The sequence below is a fragment of the Ambystoma mexicanum genome, chromosome 4q (assembly GCF_040938575.1).
Source record: "Ambystoma mexicanum isolate Mex_15411 chromosome 4q, UKY_AmexF1_1, whole genome shotgun sequence".
NCBI classification, from domain to species: Eukaryota; Metazoa; Chordata; class Amphibia; order Caudata; family Ambystomatidae; genus Ambystoma; species Ambystoma mexicanum.
Window position 1 is genome coordinate 223,775,362 of NC_090928.1, and position 21,052 is coordinate 223,796,413.

The window sequence follows — 21,052 nt, forward strand, 5'->3', positions numbered from 1 at the left end:
AATTTGTTTTTAGGCCTTGAACAGCTCTTAGCAAATGAAAAGCACAGGTAAGTAACACAATAAACATATGCTATCACATACACATTCACTTCTAATGGACTCCATCACACCACGGATTCCTCTTCCTTGATAGTTATCTCCCAAGCGCTGCTGCTCTTGGAAACTTTTCTGTCTTGGTGAGGGGCACAACACGCATAATTTCATGTCGTGTCAGTCGATGCACACCAAGGTGCTTCGTGAACGGGAGGCAAAACTGTTCATCTTCCTCCACCCGTTCAAGGTCGTACTATGTTGGTCGTCGCACTGAGCAACGGTCCCTGGTTTGCAAAGACAAAAAGAAAAGCGCCAAAAGAGGTTGATTTCCGAGTGGTTCTTTGAGGCACCACTCTTCTTCCTTGTCGAAGAAGAGGAGCCACCACTCCAGGGATTCCCTAGATGAGTCACCTCAGGTAAATATATACGATCGAGAGAAATACATAAACGCAACAATATAGTGTAGATTATGACTGTGCCGTACCCTTACATATATTCAATAGACAAAATCTTGACAAAACATATACTTTTTATTGTAAATGTTTTCAATTTTTTTTAAAAAAGAGGTAATGTACATGATGTAACATTCCATACAGCATCCACTAGACATGACATAACTATACAAAGTGTATTACACATAAAAACATCAGTACAATTTTTGATTGCACACCAAAACACATAGGACTCTGAAAAAATACATTTTTGGCCCAATTGTATTTTCATATAAACAGCCTGACATGTTTCAGTCCCTAAACTTGACTCATAGAACCTTCTTCAGGGGCTCAAAAGCCACAGTTTATTTGTTGACTGATGCACAAACTGGTCTCCACAGTGTAGCAGACGCACCTAAACAAAATTCAGGATAAAAAAGGGAAAAGGACCGACAAAACAACAAATACATTAGTGTACAACACCAAAAAGAACAATTGACAGATTGCACCACCCATAGGTGACAATCAAAATTGGTGCTCATTACTGCGCCATCAAACAACAAAGTTTGACCATTATACCTACTTTCAGTGCTTGGTATTTCCTTGTGTATCACTACACTATTGCTCCTCATAAGTAGGACAGGTGGAAACTTCAAAAGGGTCTCGTAAAATGGCCCACACCAGAACACTTAGAAAAACACAAATAAATACCCTGGGTATAACACACTGCCTACATTATATTCTTCACAAAGCGTCTCACGCCTTACTTCTCCATCATTCGCAAGAACGCTACCCACCTGGTAGATGAGTCATTGGTCCCGACCAACACTTGGGTTTGTTCCCTGAAACAAACAACAAAGTACTCAATAACTAAATATTCTACCACTATACATAGAAAGCATGAAAGATTCACCTTAAAGGTACCACTGCACACTTCAGCAGAAAAAAAGAAGGTCCTGTCCATAAAATTATGAAGCAACATCCGGGTGGCACTCCAGCACACCTAATATAGGGCCATCTCTTTAAATGGAACCTCTTTCCTCTACACATATTCACCCCAACATGGGACATCGCTCCATTCCATGTAACGTGGGATTGAAACCATTGCGCTCCATTTTTCGAGAAGGGCATTAATGTAAAATTGTTCTTTATCTCTTCATTGACCCCCTAATGTTTCACTATCGTTACATGTTATATGACATCCAACAAGGAAAAAGCTGTGCCGTATTAATCCCAAAGTATCACGGCTCCCACACTGTGGTCTGCCAAAACCTTTTTGCAATCATACACTATGGAGCCTTAAACCTTTTTTGCCAAAAATACTCTGAATAGAGCATGCCCATTCCTACAAAACGAATCATTAATAGTTGCTTCGCGGAGAAGCTTTTACCTGATGTTCTTTTCTTATTCGGTGTTCACTGTTGCGCCTCAATCCTAATCTACTCCAGCTCTGCTACAGCCAGTGTTAAGTCATAGTGGGCATCAAACAGAACAGACTCATTATTCACAAGCCAAGGTTCTAATACAAGGGTTAGAATTCAAAAGGCAGCTAAAACTCCCGCCTAGGAGACCGCGGTGCAAAGAAGAAAGAAGCTTCAATTGTTCTTTTTTAGTTTTTTGAACATTCAATATATGTTTTGCTCTCACTTATGTCTGTAAATACCCAGAAAGATATTTTCAAGGGGATTGGGTCCTCCAACGTATTCCATATCTATGACAGTAATCACCATAGCTGTGCTGCTTCGGAAAATCTTTCGGTGTCTGCATCCTGCGTCGATGTCGATACGCCGTCCTCGAGGACCTCCTCCGACGGCCGACGTCACCGGATGTTATAAGTAGGACGCACGACACCCGTAGCCTCAGTTCCGTTTTTTCGCCGAGCGTGTTCGCTTAGGAGATCTCAGGGCGCCTCGGCTCTTTGGAGTTTCTGTTCTTTCGGTTCTTCAAACCTGTTCGTTTGTGAAGATTATCGGGATGTCTTAGTCTTCTTCCACCCCGCGTCCGGGCTTCAAGAAGTGTGGGGACTGTGGGTCCAAGATGTCGGTGACGGACTCGCACGACGCCTGCCTCGCACAACGCCTGCCTCTGGTGCCTCGGGGAGGCCCATGACACGGATGATTGTGTTGACTGCCAGTCGCTTACGTCCAAGGCCTTGCGGAAGCGTAAGAAGAAGCTGTCGGTCGGTAAGGTGTCCAAGCCCCGGAAGTCGAGATCCACTGGGCTTTCGAGGGGCGACTCTCTGCATCGTCGTAAGTCTAGGGGGGGGTCTCGGTCCCGGAGTGGGTCCCGCCACTCCTCTGCCTCTTTGAGGCACTCACAGAAGCGCCGTCATCGGTCGCCTTCCTCGTCCGAAGACTCCGCCGGTCGGCGGGTCGCTTATCCCACCAAGCGTTCATCTCCGGAGGAATGGGCTTCCTTCGGCAAGAAAATGTTGGCGATTCTTGAGTCGCAGGGCTCCGGTCAGTCCGCGCCTCCGAGAGGGGTCGGCCGTGACCGTACTAGAGACACCGCTCGTACGCCTTTGGGCTCGGGTGGTTGGCATGATTCGTGGGAGAGGTCCCGCTCGGACAAGGGGAATTGTTCTAGTCATGCCCGTTCCTCGACGCCCTCGAGACAATGTGAAGCTGTGAAGTCTTCGAAGAAGACATCGACGCCTGTGGCACTGAGGTTGTCGCTGGACTCTCTCGAGGCCCCGCCTTCGAGGAAGCCGTCGACGTCATCGACGCCTAGGCTGTCGAGAGACACGCTCGGGGCTCCGGCCTCGAGGCATGTGTCGAAGCCGTCGACGCTGTCGGCGCCGCGCTCGACGTCGACGCTGTCGGCGCCGCGCTCGACGTCGACGCTGATTTCGTCGATGCCCTTGACGCCTTTCGAGGCTGTTCTGTCGGAGGTTCCCCGTGGCACGGTGGAACCCCCTAGAAAGGCTCTGGCCAAGTCAAAAAATGTCTTTGTCCCTTATTCTGTGCCCACTTTCCAGCCTCTGGATTACATTTCGGAGGTGGGTGAGGGTTCTGAAGATGGGTTGGTCCCTGACACGGTACCAGACGACATCATCTCTGGTCATAGCCAGATTGAGGCCTTGCGTCAGTCGCTGCATGACGCCAGCGGTCTGGACACCTCTCCGGAGGTGGAGTTCTGTAGGCCTGAGCCTGGCACCCATGCCGAGTCCTCGTACCGGCGCCGTATGTCGAGGGTCACGGATTATTTGGGGTGGTCTGCTCCACCAGTTGATTTTGTGCAGGATGACCCGACGGATATCCTCGACCAAGGTCCACCAACTGACCCGGTACTGTCATTCCATATGGCTCTGCAAAGAAGGGTGGCAGCGGCTTGGACTGCTCCGGAGAGTCTCCCGGCAGTGGGCAAGTCCTTGCCGCGAAAATACCGCCCAGCCAGTAGCGACACCTGCTACTTGACCACGCACCCCACTCCGGAGAGTTTGGTGGTGCAAGCGGCTACGGCCCCAGCAAAGCAGGCGTCGTATCCTACCAACCTTCCTGATAGGGACGACAAGCGTTTTGATGGCTGGGCGAAGAAAGTGTTTTCTTCAGGGGGTATGGCTCTTCAGGCGGCCAACTCCGTATGTGACTTGTCACGTTTCACGCACACTCTGTGGAACTGTATTTCCTTAGCGGCTGAACATATTCCCAAAGGGGACGAACGGGATGGTTTTCTTTCTATTATTCAGGATGGCAAGGATGCCATGTGTGAGTCCGGTCAGTCGGGTTTGGAGATGGCAGACTGTGTCAGCCGGTCTATGGCGGCGAGCACCGTAATACACAGGTTTGCGTGGTTGAGGAAGTCGGGGTTTGCTCCTGATGTGCAAGCCAGGCTCCTTAACATGCCCTTTGATGGTGAACATCTTTTTGGCAGCAAGTCTGACGAGAGCCTTGAGAGGTTGCAGACCTCCAAAGCTGCAGCGAAGTCGTTGGGCGCTGCAGTCCGCCAACCTCTGCCTTTTCGTCCTAGGGGACAGCAATGGAGGGGAGGTTCCTTTCGTTATTACTGCTTTAGTAAAGCGAGAGGAGCTGCAAGTCAAAGGGGCAACCGTAGGAGTGCCAGAGGTGGAAAACAAGGTACTCGAGGTGCCAAGGCCGTGCGAGAAGTTGCCTCTTTGCCCTCAGGCAACGTCGCAGCCGCTTCTGCTCAGTCATGAGGCCATGTCCCATGGTTCGCCGGTTGGGGGGAAGGCTGGTGCAGCATCTTGTAGAATGGCGTGCTGTTACTTCAGATGTGTGGGTTCTGGAGATCATAGCCCACGGCTACGGTCTTCCCTTTCGGCAGAGGCCTCACGCCAAACCACGAGGGAATCTCTTTGAAGAGTCTGGACCCGCTCCTTGCGCAGGAAATACAAGCCATGCTGGAGAAAGACGCCATAGAACTGGTGTCTGTAGCGGAGAGGAAAAAGGGACGGTATTCCCCTTATATTTTGATTTAGAAGAAAGACAGGGGATTGAGACCCATCATGGACTTGCGCGGTTTGAACAAACTCCTCAGGAAGGACAAGTTCAAGATGGTTACTCTCTCAAGTCCTCCAGGCCCTTCAACTTCAGGACTGGTTGGTGTCTCTCAACCTCAAGGACGCTTATTTTCATGTGCCGATCCATCCCAAGCACAAGAAGTACCTGAGGTTCGCGGTTGGCGACTCGCAATTTGAGTTTCGGGTCCTGCCCATCGGATTGACCTCCACCCCAAGGGTTTTCACCAAGCTCATAATGGTGGTGTCAGCGTATCTCGGGAAAGGGGGGATTCACGTCTACCCCTACCTGGATGATTGGTTGATCAGGGCGTGCTCTCCTGAGTAAGTCCTGGATCATCTGTCCGTCACCTGCCACTCCCTTCACAGCAGGCTGGGCTTCTCCCTCAACTTAAACAAGTCCCACTTGACGCCAACTCAGCGGCTCCAGTACATCGGAGCAGTGCTCGACATGTCCCTGGGGCAGTGTTTTCCTCCCCAGGTGAGGGCTCACCACATTCAGCATATGGTGCACAAGTTTTAACATGCCCAGAGTCTCCCAGCGTTACAGTTCTTGAGGTTGCTCGGCCTCATGGCATCCTGCATTTTTCTGGTGCCAGAGGCCAGGTTGCGGATGAGATCTCTACAATGGGCTCTCAAGCTCCAGTGGTCAGTCCTCAGGCAGAATGTCGGACCCCGTTCAGGTGCCGCCCTTGGTCGCCCAGGACCTTCTGTGGTGGGCGTGGAAGGCAATCTGATGAGGGGGGGCTCCGTTTTGGCTACCCTGGCCGGAGGTGACGATCGTGACGGACACATCCCTCACGGGATGGGGAGCTCATGCCAACGAGCTGACAGTCAGCGGTTATTAGTCTCCGTCGGAGTCCAGACTCCATAACAATCTGTTGGAGCTGAGGGCTGTCAGGCTTGCCCTGAAGGCTTTTCTGCCGACTGTGCGAGGAAAGACTGTCCTGATTCGGACGGACAACACAGTGGCCATGCACTACCTCAACAAAAAGGGGGGTGGGGGAGCAGGGTCACTTCCTCTGTGCAGGGAGGCGATGCAGCTCTGGTTCTGGGCCATCCAGCAGGAAATTTTGATCTCTGCAGTTCATCTGGCCGGAGACGAAAACGAGACAGCGGACGCTCTGAGCAGGTAGAGCACGATCTCTCACTAGTGGGAGCTGGCTCAGGAGATTCTCCTGGAGATCTTCGCCCTTTTCGGGACCCCTCAAGTGGATCTCTTCGCCTCCAATGTCAACCAGAAGTGCGAAAGGTTCTGCTCGCGGAAATTACCTCCAAACGGAGCCTTAGGAGACGCGTTTGTGGTGGAGTGGTCCTTCCCACTGCTGTATGCGTTTCCTCCAGTCCCCGTCATCCCGCATGTCCTGCGGAGGTTCGGTTCCCGGATGTTCCTCATTTTTTTTTTTTATTTGTATATAGTTCAATGAACCTTTACAAAATAGCACATTATTACAAACAAAAAAAATTTCAAATAACCAGACAAAATACAAAACATCTCAATAAAACTGATAAAAGTAGAACAAAGCTTTAACACAATTTCCAAGAGAGAACAACCCAATAACAAACAAATTTAACACTGAAATAACAAAATCTCTTTCTCAATTACTTTCAAAAACTCTAGTAAGGCAAAGATTAATGCTCTCTCATTTCCTTGCATCAGTCGAGTCCAAAGAGATATCATACAATCTGCGTAGTTCACATTTATGAATCATAGAAAAAGCTTAGTCCGTACATCTCTAAAATATGGGCATTCTAAAATCAAATGTTTTAATGTTTCCTTCTGTTCACTACATCTCGAAAAGCGACACTTCGTGGCGCCTAGATTAGTTCCTGCAGTTCCCCAGAATTTTATTCGTTCGAGAGTATGATATTGATTTAATCTAAATCTCATGTAATACATTCTGGTTTTATTACACGGAAATAACGCTATATAATCACAACAACCATCTCTTTTATGTAGGAATTTTGCATATTCCTTATAGGTACTCAAATTTGATATTTCATCTAGAGTTTTACACCAGTCGTACGCAAATAATTTATGTTTAACATAGTTAGGACGAATAAGCAAATCATCACGATCAGTGCCCAAATCATTTAAAATTTTAGCCATGGTTTCAAGGTAGCTAGTGAACGAACTGGATGAGCAACCCTTCGTAAATTCAAAAAGATCCTGATATAAGGAATTATCAGGATAGTTAAGAATTTTGGAATAGTTTGAGAGAGCCCGCCAGGTAAACCTAGTAGATAGAGAAATCAATCCCAACTCATGTCTAATAACACAGTTCGGGATTGATATGGATAAACATAAAGCTCTTTTCACTAAAGTACCCTGTATGGAATCAAGTTGCTTATGCAAATTACCAACACAAATATCCATAGCATATAGAAGAATAGGCTCAACCTTCAATGTAAGAAACTCTAATAACGGAGTCATTGAAAACTTACACAACTTATAAAAGATAAATTTCATCTGACTTAAGAGTGGTCTGGCTTTCAGCTTTAGATATTCCACCCATGACTTTATATTATTCGCATTGCTCAAGCGATATCCTAAGTAAATGGATTCTTGTAATTCGCACAGACGAGTCCCCCCCATATTCCAGTTGAACTTCTTAAGTTTCTTATTTGATTTAAAAATCATTATGCATGTCTTGGATGAATTAGGTCGAAGATTATGTTCATACGCAAAATTTGTGAATATATTTATTTTAGCCTGAAGACCAACAGGAGTTAAATCAAAAAAGATAAGGTCATCTGCAAAGGCTAGCCAGTGTATTCTTAGTGAGCATAGCCTTGCTGGTAACGTCAGAGTGGATTCCCAAAGTTTATCTATGTCAGAGAGATAAAGGTTGAACAGCAGGGCAGCAAAATTGCAGCCCTGTTTTAAACCAAGATGAAGTTGCACAGGTTCAGTTAGAGAACCACCCTGAGTTAGACGAATTCTACAAGATGTATTGGTATGAAATTTCTTGGTCCAATAGATCAAATATTCCGGAATTCCCAACTTACGCATTTTGATCCATAATACATTGCGCACGACAGTGTCAAACGCAGAAGACATGTCAATGGATGCAATGTAAATAGTGCTCAATTCATTATTATTCACTCCGGCAATCAGATGTTTCATTATAGTGGCATTTAGTGTTGTTCCCATTTGACGTCTAAATCCCACTTGACATTTCGAATAGGTCTTATAAGTTGCTAGATGTTTATCAAGCTCATAGATAACTAGAATAGCGAACACCTTTGCCGCCGCATCTGTTAACGATATCAGTCTATAGTTCTCGGGCAATCTAAGATCACCTTTTTTATACAATGGGATAAGAATGGAAGTAACCCATGAAGACGGGATAGTGCCACTCACTAAAATACTGTCAAACTTAATTTTTAAGATCATACTCCAAAAAATCGGATCGGACCTATATACGCACGATGGAATCCCATCGGGGCCAGGGGCATGAGAATTAGATAATTTTTTGATAGCCCACATAATATCAGAAGTAGTCCATACAAATTTTATGTCAGTAGTTGATAGCTCTACATCATCTTGGTTTTTAACAAAGCGATCTGGTAATTCATATTTTTGCTTAACATAATCTGGCCAAGTTTCAGCATTAATTATAGATCCATTACGGAAATCCGCCGTATCCCCTTTTTTAAGGGCAGCCCAAATATCGCGGGAATTTCTACTACAAATAGCTTTGATCATATCACAATTTTCTGTTATATTGCTCTATGTGTACTCCCTTTACTTTAAACTTGTATTCTAGGACTATACGCTTCTTTTTTAGTGAATAAAGTTTATCAGGAAGTTTCGCTAATTCAAGCTTTCGTATATCGCGATTTCTAGTTCTTTTCAGTATTTTAATCTTATAATTAAATCTATGTTTGTGATTTGTCACACAAGAAGCCTGTTTTATTCCAAATTTATTAAGAGCTTCTCTGATAGTCATTAATCATCTGATTTAAATATTCTATAGAGTATAATTCCGGCATTAGAAAATTGACCACATGTTTTAGATGATTTACTACATTCTCTACTAATCTCTTGCATAAGGTAGGATTCCATCTAAGAGATATATTTTCTCTTTTAATCTCAATGGCATGCATACACTGATTAACATGCCATTGATTCGTAACAATAGAAGTGTTAAGGGTAATGGGAGGATGATCGCTATAAATAATGTCCCCAATTGTAACAGCATCAATGCATGATAACAACAAATCAGAGACACAAAAGAAATCAATCGTTGAAGTAGTATTGCCCCTTTTCCAAGTATATTTGTTGGAATCCATGTCAAACTTCACAAATGACATACCCCAGTCATCAAAATAATCCCGAAATATAGTTCCTCTCTTAAAGCTATTTGAATTTGCCTGTTTATGGTCTTTATAATACACTGATGTTCCAATACATTGTGAATTAAAATCACCACCGATAATAGTGTCGTATTTGGAGTAAAATGTTGACGCTTGGTCAAAGCAACAATCTGTCATCAAGTATATCCAATAATTTGTATTTCAAATGATTGCAATATACATTCATGACTAGAATAATCCTTGTGTCAAATTTGTTTAAATTCAAGAAGACCGCTAGAACATGTATAGATGAATATACCAGAATTATAGTACAGGCAATGGAATTGTCGACAGAAATTGTTAGCCCACCAAAAGGTCTTCCTTCAACCCCTTTACTGGCAGGAGAACAATATGATCGATAATCAGGGATAACAAGTGGTTCAATTTTCATTGTTTCTTGAAACATGAAAATTGATGGCAATTTAACAAGAGTGGAAAGCCAAGTCTCGATATTTTTTAAAGCCACATGAGTTCCATGACAGTACTGTAAGTACTGTCTTATCCTTTACTTATGAAGTAAATAAGTTAGGACTTGCCGCAAATATCGTTTTTATTAGTGGTTCAATCCACGCCATTTCACTATTAGTGCGAGCAGTCGTTAATAGTTGGGAAATACACATTTTTTGATGTCCTGCGCTAGTCGTCAAGTCTCCATTTGTATTTTGCTCAGAGGATACGGATTTTTGATTATCAAATAAGAATTCTCCTGCCAACTTTTCATCATTGAATGTGAATAACGAGAAACCCATTTCATGTAATTCCCTTCTAAAGGACCAAATAAGTCTCAACACATGTTCAGAAAATAAGTGACATGTCATACGGTAATTATTAGTTGGAGCCAAAGAAATACAATCAATATCACTAGACGCAATTATTCTCAATGATGGAATTGTATATAGAAGGTCCAAAAAATATCTTCTATTAATACGTGCATCACCTAGAATTTCTTGCTTACCTTCCAGGCCCAACATATTAATGCATTTCTTACTATTTACCGTAGTGTGACAGGGCAGATGTCCGGTCATTTTACCTCGTTCAAATTGTAAGTTATCCACATTAGCATTTGCTAAACCATTTGACCTTACCATATGCTCTTCTCAATTCAACACACTTTTCAAATTGTTTAGGGTTGCGTTATGATGCCTTTCTGCAAGTTCAGATGAGTTAAGTTCTCTGCATATGGGGATGCTTACAAGTGATTGACAAGTCAGCTTAGGCTGGGCAATATTTTCATCACCACATTTTTGAGCTTTTAAAAACTGATTAATTATTTTAAATGGTGGAATACCAGCTTTTAAAGCATTAAGCATAAAATCATGCGCATTCATTACATCATTATTTATACAAGGCAGAGTTTGCTTAGCTTTTTCATTGATATCACCAGTCATCTCAGATGATGGAGTTCCACCCTTTTGAACATTTATCATAGAATCATATACATTCATTACATCGTTATTTATGCCTGGCATTAGTTGATTATCTTTTTCATACATATCATAAATGGCACTGTTACCATCACCCAAATTCTGATGAGGAAAACTCCCAATATACAACTGTTTAGGAATAGTGGTAAGCTTTCCTCCACCGTTTTGGATAACTGGTACATTACCTATCGTAGTAGTTGGATCCGTGACAAGTTTTTTTAAAATTTCGGAGTACAAAGACGGAGCCATTTTAGGTAATACAACAGAAGATGATATAATGCCTTTGTTCAATACAATAGGAGGAATGTGAGATAGTCCAGATCTGTTTGAGGTCTGTTTCCTACCTACACTTTTAAAGTAGGTCGGCAGTATTTTTTGAATTGTCTGTACTTCTACTTCATCTTCAGTTGTTTTAACGGGATCAATTGGAATATCAGGTATAGTTAACAAGTTTGCACAAGTTGAGTGTACTTCAACACTAGCCATTTTAACATGATTGTTCGAAATTGATGGCAGTGTTGTATCTATTGACTCTTTCACCTTTCTAATCTTTGCCCCAAGGTGTGATTGGCATTCTACAGAAAGCTGTTCCACATCAATCACATCTTCACCACCACTTTCGGAGATCAGAGATTTCTTTTTTTGATTTTTTTCATTTTTTCATTTGCAGATCTCCGTTTTTTTTCGGCTCGTTTAACACACCGTTTTTGATTTTTACGAAATCTTCTAGAGGAATAGCCTACATAGTCAATTTCGCTATCGGCAGTAACTGCATTTTGTTTTTGTTCCTCTGAGTTTAATTAAGGCTGATGGACTATCCACAGTATTTCCCACTTATCTCTGGTAATATATTAGGGGTTGAAGGTTCAAGTTTATTTTTAAGTTCAACTATTGTAGAGCTGATAGTACCTATTTCGCATAGGAGCAAGTCAAATCCTTTAGAAGGTTGATTAGCAAAACCTTGTCTGTCGAAAGAGTCATTGACTTCAGTTTGTGTACTTTGTTCATGACGAATGTTAGCTTTGGCTTCATTGGGATTTTTTACCCCTATATTAAGCCCTTCCAATGCAAGAATAAATCCTTCCATCCTAGTGACTTTGGACATAATCTCACTCATAGAGTATTTTATATCCCTTAATTCTAAGTGAGTGACATCATGACCTTTGTCCAGCAAGTCCAATATCCGTATTATCACTGGAAAAGTGAATGGTTCTTGATCTTTAGAAGTAGGGGATGAATTAGGTTCACTCCCAATATTTTGTGAATATGGAACATGGAGATCAGGGCTTATAGGAAGTTCCGAGTGAGAGGCATTATCTAAAGCTATAACATTAGCAGGTGACAATGGCAGATGTAAATTAGATGGTAAATATACATCAGAATTATTTGCATTCGTATGCGAATCACGATTTCTGGGTATTAGTGGAGTCAGTAAACCGATGGATAACCTAATGCGGGAGTCCAAATCAGCCAGGATTTCAAGATCTAAATTGCTATTATGAGGCTGCAGTTCATTAGTAGAGCCTGGATACAAGTCAACCGGATGTCTTGTAATATCCATATCAACAATACTTATAGAAGATGCCCCATTATTAATTTGGTCGGTAGGATTAAAGTGAACCGCCATTTCAGAGCACTTTCTACTCCTCAGACCACTGGCCATCATCTATGATAACTAAATAAATGCCCAAAAAAATGACTCACGCTTTTTTTTAATTTTTTTTTTTTTTTTTGAAATTCCCAAAATAACTAAAGATTTTTATTAGCAAAATCCTACCTTAAAAAACAGTAGAGGACTCTGCGAGTGAGTGCTTGCACCAACACAGAAGGAAAAAGGACCTATACTTAATCCGTGCTTATTCAAGAACACCCACCCGCTCACCCGAACAGCCAAACAGCCTGAAGCACTTCCATGCACTTACGGTGCGCGCGCGGTGCGCGTGCACAGACGTTTTCAAATGGTGCACACCAATCCCGCTGCTAGGGGGCGGAGCTACCTGCAACACTTTGAATTATGGCTGTAAGAAAAAGGAGGGTAGTAACTAACGTTGTAGAGACACTAGCACTACAACATAAGCACAAACGCTAAACCTAAACCCCCGAAGAAACACTATAACAAGATCCAAACAAAACTAATTACTTCAGGTAGTCCAAGTAGCAGCGCGTTGCGAAAAGCTGGCACTTCCTCTTGCCGACGGCTCTCGCTCATGCATGCAGTCAAAAAAGTCCAAGTTCAGTCCGGCAGGATCCACAGCCAAACAGCCTGAAGCACTTCCATGCACTTACGGAGTTCCTCATTGCTCCGGCTTGGGCCCGGAGGACGTGGTACCCGGACCTTCTCGACTTGCCCATCTGCCCTCCACGTCGTCTTCCCTACCAAGACGATCTGCTCTCACGGGAGGGGGGTCAGGTTCTCCATCCAGAGGTCAAATCCCTCAACCTTCACGCTTGGCTTCTGAAAGGATTGGGACCTCCCTGAAGACGTGATGGAGGTGTTGCTTTCGGCCAGGCGGCCGGCAACAAAGTCCCTGTACCGTTGCTGTTGGAGAAAGTTCTACGACTGGTGCAGGGTTAAGAATGTGGATCCTTTTTCATGTGACATTCCTGTCGTTCTGTATTTTTTGCTTTCTTTGGCCCACAAGGGCTTGCAAGTGGGTACCATTAAAGGTTACCTGGCGGCGCTGTCTACATTTAAGCGCTCGTCTGAGGAGTGTTCTTATTTTAAAATCCCTTTAATTTCTCAATTTCTGAAAGGGCTCACTAATGTGTTCCCTTCGTCACCTTTCAAGTGCCCGGTTGGGATCTGAACCTTGTTCTCAAGTTTCTAATGGGTGCTCCCTTTGAGCCTTTGCATTCTTGTCCTTTGAGACTGTTAACCCTTACAACTGTATGTTTAGTTGCGGTCGCTTCTGCTCGCAGAGTGAGTGAGTGAGTTACAGGCACTTTCAGTTAAGCCACCCTTCACTGTGTTTCATAAGGACAGGATTGTCCTTAGAGTTCGTCCTTCCTTTCTTCCGAAGGTGGTGTCGGAATTTCATTTAAGCCTGAATGTTATACTTCCGGCATTTTATCCTCCTCCGCATCCTAGTAAGGAAAAGGAGAGGCTCCATAGGCTGGATCCTAGGAGAGCTTTAAGCTTCTACTTTTCACGCATGTCCCGGGTCAGAGTGGACGATCAACTCTTTATTGGTTACGCTAGAAGGCGTTTGGGATAAGCTGTTACTAAGCAGACTTTGTCTCGATGGATTATCTTGGCAATTTCTGAATGTTACCGCTTGGCGGGTAAGGACCCTCCGTTAGGTTTGCGGGCCCATTCTACTAGGGGTATGGCTGCCTCTACTGCGCTGCAGAGGGGTGTTCCTATTCGTAACATCTGTGATGCAGCCACCTGGGCTTCGGTCCATACTTTTGTACGTCACTACTCCCTCGATTCTATCCAGGGGCAGGATCTGGCCTTTGGAAAGGCGGTCCTTTACACTGCAATTTGTTTGGGCATTCTAAATGTGTATATTCTAAATTCTTTTCCACCTCCTTACGTTGGTACTGCTTTGGGAGTCTGTCATAGATATGGAATACATCGGAGGACCCAATCCCCTCGAAGAACAAGTTACTCTCTTACCTGGTAACGTTCTTTCGATGGGATGGTTCGACAACGTATTCCATATCGCTCCCTCCCTGCCTACCACGCTACAGAATTTCCTATGCGATTGCAGTTTACGTTTCCGCAAGGCTTTCTGTGGTCATACTGGCAGAAGATTGGTGCCACACGTTCTGGGGAAAAAACTACAACTGAGGCTACGTGCGTCCTACTTATAACATCCGGTGACGCCGGCCGTCGGAGGAGGTCCTCGAGGACAGCGTATCGACGCAGGACGCAGAAAGATTTTCCGAAGCAGCACAGCTGTGGTGATTACTGTCATAGATATGGAATACATCGTCGGACCATCCCATCGAAAGAACGTTACCAAGTAAGAGAGTAACTTGTTCTTTACATACATTGATGGTCAAATTGCCACAACCCCAAACCCAATGCAGTACTGTTTCACACTTATTTACAAATGGCCATATTGGGCAGAGAAACAATTTGGAAAAAGTGTCAAAGCATAGTCCAAAGAAAGCTGGATGGGCATGAAAGAAACATTTTCGTTGTGTCAGGAACACATTGTGCCACTCAATACCCTCGTTGAGACCCATAGTATGGCTATTTGTTTTAAAAATCATCTTCTGTTCAAAGGTCAAGAGTCTGGGATTAATAACTTCCTCACTGGGACCATTGATTTTCTTTAAAATAACCCACTTGATGTCATCATGGGTATGTCCCTTCTCCATATACTGTTTGACAAGGGGGGCCTGTTAAACATTGTTCCTGACACAGCTACGACGTTCTATCAACCTGGTTTTACATTTTCTGTTTGTTTTACCAAAATATCGAAGCCCACATGGGAATACGATCATGTATACCACATTGTCACTATTACAGTTTGTTTGTTCCTTGATGACCCATATCGCCCTTAACCCAATTTCTACTTCCGTAGTCTTCATTGTAAACTAACACAATAAATTGTCCACACGGAAAATGACACATCACTGGGGCCATACCCCACAATGTGGTTTGTTTCTCTATCTTTGGGGGTTTATCAGTAATGTCATTCCTCATGACCAGGTTTTTGATGTTCTGACTCTTCTTAAGCCACCAACGGCATAGTTTCCTTCTTTGTGAATTTTCTTTCAAATTTTTCATAATCACTGATTCGATCTTGTATGAGAGGTCTGAAAAAGTATTCACAAAGACCAATCCTGTTGCCTTATCCTCTTTCTGGGATGTATATTCCAACAGGGCCTCTCTGTTGTTGTAGGGTTTCCTAGTTGAGTTCTTGACCAATCTACTAGGATAGCCTCTGACTACCAATGTCTCAAAGTGTTGGCACCAGCTTCATAATGCGGTTTCATACTGCTGTTTTGATTTAGCCTTAAAAACTGGCCAAAAGGTAAGTTATCTTTCGAGGAACTCTTTCGGTGGGGTTGTCCTGTTGCTGGACCTCAGCGTCCTTGGTTATATTGCTGGTATGACTTTTCAGGGTCGCATGGAAAAGTAACAACGGAGTCCTTGGTTCCTCTCCTCCGTTTTGAAAAATGAAACTCTTTAGGGTGTTACATTGGCTTATCCCCAAGCGCCCACAAATAACTGAAAAGGATGACAAAGGGCACCAGAATATCTCATAATAAACCACAAGATGTGGAGTTTCTGAACACTGTAAAGGGAGTCATTTGTCCTCCTTTTCAGTTATTTGTGGGCGCTTGGGAACAAGCCAATCTAACACCCTAAAGAGTTTCAAAAGGCAAGTTAGCCTTAATATGATTGGCATGATGGCTTGAGAAATGAAGGGCATTCCAGTCAGGTTTGTCAAAACGTTTGACCCATAGTTTCGCTTCATCATGTAAAACAGTAATGTCTAAAAAGTTTAGTTCATCCTGACTGCTCTCTTTCGTAAACTTCAAAAAATTATTCTGGTTATTGAGCCACATCACAAATTCATTGGCTGCCAACTGGTACCCTCCCATACAATGAAAATATCATCTATGTGATGCAGCCATTGTCTAATGTGGTTCTTGAAAGGATTGCTGTCATCTTACATGTTTTATTCTTAAGAAATTCAACATATAAGTTGGGCAAATTCGGGGCGATGACTGGTCCCTCTATTTGTTGGTAGAAAGTATCCTGGAATTGGAAAAAAAAATCCTTGTCAAAGCATATTCCACACACCAAAGGATGAAGGCATTATTAACTGGGTGGTCATCCTCTCTGCCTCTTAATACTTTTTCCACCACTTCGTGTTGCCCTTTGGGGTATGACTGTGTACAGGGATTGGATGTCTAGATATATCAATACATTTGTGTTTTTGTCAAAGAAATACCTTCGATCTTGTTAATAAGCGTCCTTTGTATCCCTCAAATAGCTCTTCATAGCAAGAACAAATGGTCTCAGGTAAAAGTCTTCATATTTGGACAAAGGTTCCAAAATGGAATCGACTCCCAATACAGTGGGATGACCCGAGGATTTAAAAGGTTCTTATGTATCTTGGGTAAGATATAGAACACTGGTGTCCTCCCATTGCTTCTCATCAAAATGTCAGCCTCTTGTTTGCTGATCTTGCCATTCTCCAGAGCCCTTGTAACTTTATTTTGGATATCTTGAATTATACTAGGTATAGGATCCCTAATCAACTTGAGATAACAGTTTACGTCAGCTAGAAGTCTAATACATTCATAGATATAGTCCTTATGATTCATTACTACAATCACCCCACCCTTGTCGCCTTGGCCTATGATGATATGTTGGTTTAGAAGAAGTTTCATCATCAGGTCCCTCTGGTTTTTACTGATATTAGAATGTGGTTTTCTCTCTTTACCTCCCAATTTCTTTTCCATTACAAGTTGCCCAGATGGGGGGGGGAAATCATCAGACAGAATTGTATCTCTATCCTAAAGAAAGCATTCTTCCACTTTTCACAACTAACCTGCCTTTTGTCCCTATTCTGTGTTGATAAACCTCACTTAAGATTCATATGCCTATTTAAAACTGTCTGCAGTTAGTGCATCTGTTACTGAATTTAAGTATTGTGTGCTACCACATAGTGTATATATTTGCCATTCTTTGAATAAGTATTTCCAAGTACAAAGTGTTATTATTTATATGTATATATTTTGCTAGCAACCTAATTTTATATAAAGAGGTTGTGTTATCACCCAACATAGTGTGTGGACATTACTTTGTTGGAGCTTGGGGACTCACTATAGTTAAGATCCTGCCTGCATCACCTCCTGAAAGCTTAAGTCTTGGTTGCTCGTCCATTCTACCATGATGGAGAAACTCGTCTGGGCTGTTATGTGCCTTTGTCCCAACCATATAGAGGGCAGAAGTACAGATATCCCCCTACAGTCTTTAGACTGACCAAAAAGTAAAGGCCAGCACCCTCAGACCACCTATTCCTGTCCTCCCATACCTCTCTGGAGAGTTTGTCATGCAGGCTGCCATGACTAACCTGAAGACTCAATACTTCCATTCTCTGCCCGCTGACAGGAAGAGCAATAGACTAGATGCATGGGGAAGGAAGGTTTTTGTCTCCGTAAACCTAGCCATTGGATGTATCAACGCCTTCTGTGCCCTTGCTAGATTTTCATTCGGTCTTCGGTCGGCATCTCGGAGGCAGCAGAACAGATCCCTGAGGGTGAAATGCAGCATGATTTTGAAACCCATGTGAAGGATGGAAAAAGAGACCTCCCTCCAGATGCTTCAATCAGGCCTGGACACAGCAGTCTGTGTAACCAGAACAATGGCTATCAGTACTGTGGTTTGGAGCTACTTGTGGCTGAAAATGTCAATTTTTCTGTTTGTGCTATATAAACAGGGCAATTTGTGCGTGCTCTATATGCGAGCTCAGCCAATTTTTTTTAAAAATGTAATACTGAAGCAAATCTACTAAGTCCATCCGTGATCCAGGATTGGGAACGATTTCTCTATGAACATTATTTTCAACATATATGTTAATATTGTTTCACTGTAGCAAAACGAATCCGCCGCTGTGAGCGAAAACAGTTGTATTTAGTCCTAATTAACTTAAAACAAATGTGCATTTTGACTTTTAGTGAAATTAACACTGTGGATTCAGCCGGAGTCTGAGGTTTTTAAGCATCCTCTGAACCCTTAGGTTTGAATGTTGTAAAGGGAATATTCGTGGCACGTATTCATTACCTGGCAAAAGCTTTGATAGTTATTGTTTCCCGAAGACCACTAATGCATTTTTGTGTATGGCTTCCATGTGAAGCCATTAGCAGCTCTTCCCGTTTTTGAATACTGTGTCCACCTGCTTTAATGTCATAGCAGAGTATTGCAGAAGCTATGGTCAACTGCTATGTGTCCGCATCATCTACAGCATGTTTTCTGCTAGTCATTTTGGTTTCCATGTTAGGGTGTTGTGGGTTGAGAGGATTTGGATACATTGGGCCTCATCACACATGTAGCCGTATTTCCTGCTGTAATACTGCCAAACACATCTACAGTTTCCTCCACTCTCAATGACGGCACATCCGCCCGAGTGAGTGGTAGAATGGCAGTGTAGATCCCCCACTCCTGGATTCCTTTGTGGATTCAAGAATTAACTGCTGGCTGTAATTCTGCCTGCGGTAAATCCTCCACTTTTTGTTCTTCACAGGCCCTCCTGCTGCTCCCTGCAATGCTGGCACACAATGCTCTGGGTTGGGGGTTGGAAAATGAACAAAGGGTGCGGAGGAGCCATACATAACATGGGTAGCATTCGACTATGGGAGGGGGCGGGGGGATGCATTTCAGCAATGACATTTGATCTTCTCCCGAGCACATCCTTGCTGGGATACATATATGTCTGTAATGATAGCTTTCCATGTAGAATTCTATATGTACGAAGTCTAGAAGCTGTACATTGTAGTCTCTAGAAGTGTTCTGTATATCTTCTCACTGCAACAATCTCCTTACTAACTTTCCAGGAAAGTGGTTGGCTTGTCAGTCGATGGATAATCAGATTTTGATATTTGGAGCACAGAACAGATTCAGATTGAACAAAAAGAAAATCTTTAAAGGACACATGGTGGCAGGCTATGCTTGCCAAGTGGATTTCTCACCGGACATGAGGTAAGTCCTATACATTGTTTATATTGTTTACATTTTTTTTAATTGAAGTGGACATAGTGTGAAAATGCAGATCGAATGAAAGCAAAAACTGAACTTTGGAGGTAATAAATTGACAAGTTTCCTAATGTGATGATTTTCAAATTAACTGTTTTTTCCACTTTTCACTGGATTTGATGTTGGCAAGTCTATTGACTGACTCTGCATGCCTTGAGGTCTGTGCACGCATGATTGGAAATAACTAAGGGAAATTACCAAAGGTTCAACAATAAAACATTTACATTCCACCAATGTATTAGATTTAAGCTGATACGTGTTATTACTAGGTCTTAATTCACATGGTAGAAATTGCTTTGAGGAAAACTAAACGCATTTTGACATGCATTACAAATCTGGACTCCTATTAATCGGGAAAACATGAATTAATAACCTCAGTATCAATAAATGGGGATAAAATGTCCACCTGCAGGGGACTAATGTTTCGTTTGAACACCCAAAGAGTTTCAGAACGGTTTATAAAATACAGGAGGGTTTGCTTAATTACTTCCTGCATTTACGTGTTTTCGGGGTTGGTGATTGGCACAGAAAGAGTGGGAAGAGTTGCTTAATGAGTTCCAACTTTAGGGAACTTCTGGATTAAACGAGAACACCCTTGTTTTCATATACAACAGTGGAAGTTTAGGGAATCATCTGTCCAGACCAGGGGACTTAACAGTGCAGTGAGGAAGGTCCGTTTCTGAGAAACTTTAAGGAATGTAGCGTCAGCGGACACAGCTGTGTATCTACTAACAAACTAAGACTGGATATTGTTTCCCTCCTTAATTTGTATCCTGTGCTTTGGTATCCCTTCTCTGCAGGCCCTTCTAAGGTTACCCTCAATGGTCTATCCTAATTGTTTCCCTTGCACAGCATTCAGTTGCTTCACAGCCATGTTTGTATTTTATAAAACAGAGCGCGTATATAATACTTTCAATTCTGTATATTGCAAGTAGCATGATATTTCACGGAGACATTCAAAACCACTCAAATGTGCATTTACATCCTTTGTTGCCTGTGCAGTATTGTTATACGCTACCAAGTGGGTCTGAGCCTTCCAAAGCTACTTTTTAGAATGACTAACATCAGACCTCTAACCAAACTTTTGAGTGCAAGTGGAAGGTTTTATATAAATGCATACATAAAATCATGGCTCTGGGTAACACTGCAAACAATTTTGTTCATCCTGCCAAACTATATAGAAATGGGAGGCGGATGGGTGTCCTTTCCAAATCTGCCTTGATCCCACCACAAAACGGGTAGTTCAGCCCAAATTGCTTAGTCACATTTCTTCTGCATGACAACACAAGCAACCCCCAGACATTTTTCGACCACATTGGACATCGTTATGTGTACTATGAGATGCAAGCCTGCGACCCATGTCTGTGCATACCTGTTCTAATTAGGACAAAACTGAAGTTATGATGGTAAATTGTGAACAAATCTCGACCACTACCATTCCAAAGCATTGTCGGAGAAGTTCTGATTATTGCAAAGCTTTCCCTTCCTCATGGTGCCTGACATTAGGCGTTCAGTCAGACTCAAATTCAGTTATTTTGCTTTCTTGCCACATGATTCCCAGTTCTAAATGCTTTGAGAATTGCTGTCATTACCCAATTTAATGGTC

At 43.0% G+C, this 21,052-nt stretch overlaps 1 protein-coding gene across 1 annotated transcript in view; it reads left to right on the forward strand.

Annotated features, from left to right (window-relative positions):
* Positions 1-21,052, forward strand: part of CDC40 (cell division cycle 40) — a 1,027,131-nt gene that overhangs the window by 954,926 nt on the left and 51,153 nt on the right. Inside the window, exon 14 of the mRNA XM_069607756.1 lies at positions 19,248-19,392. Coding sequence (XP_069463857.1) covers positions 19,248-19,392 — 145 coding nt within the window. The remainder of the gene's footprint in view (positions 1-19,247; positions 19,393-21,052) is intronic.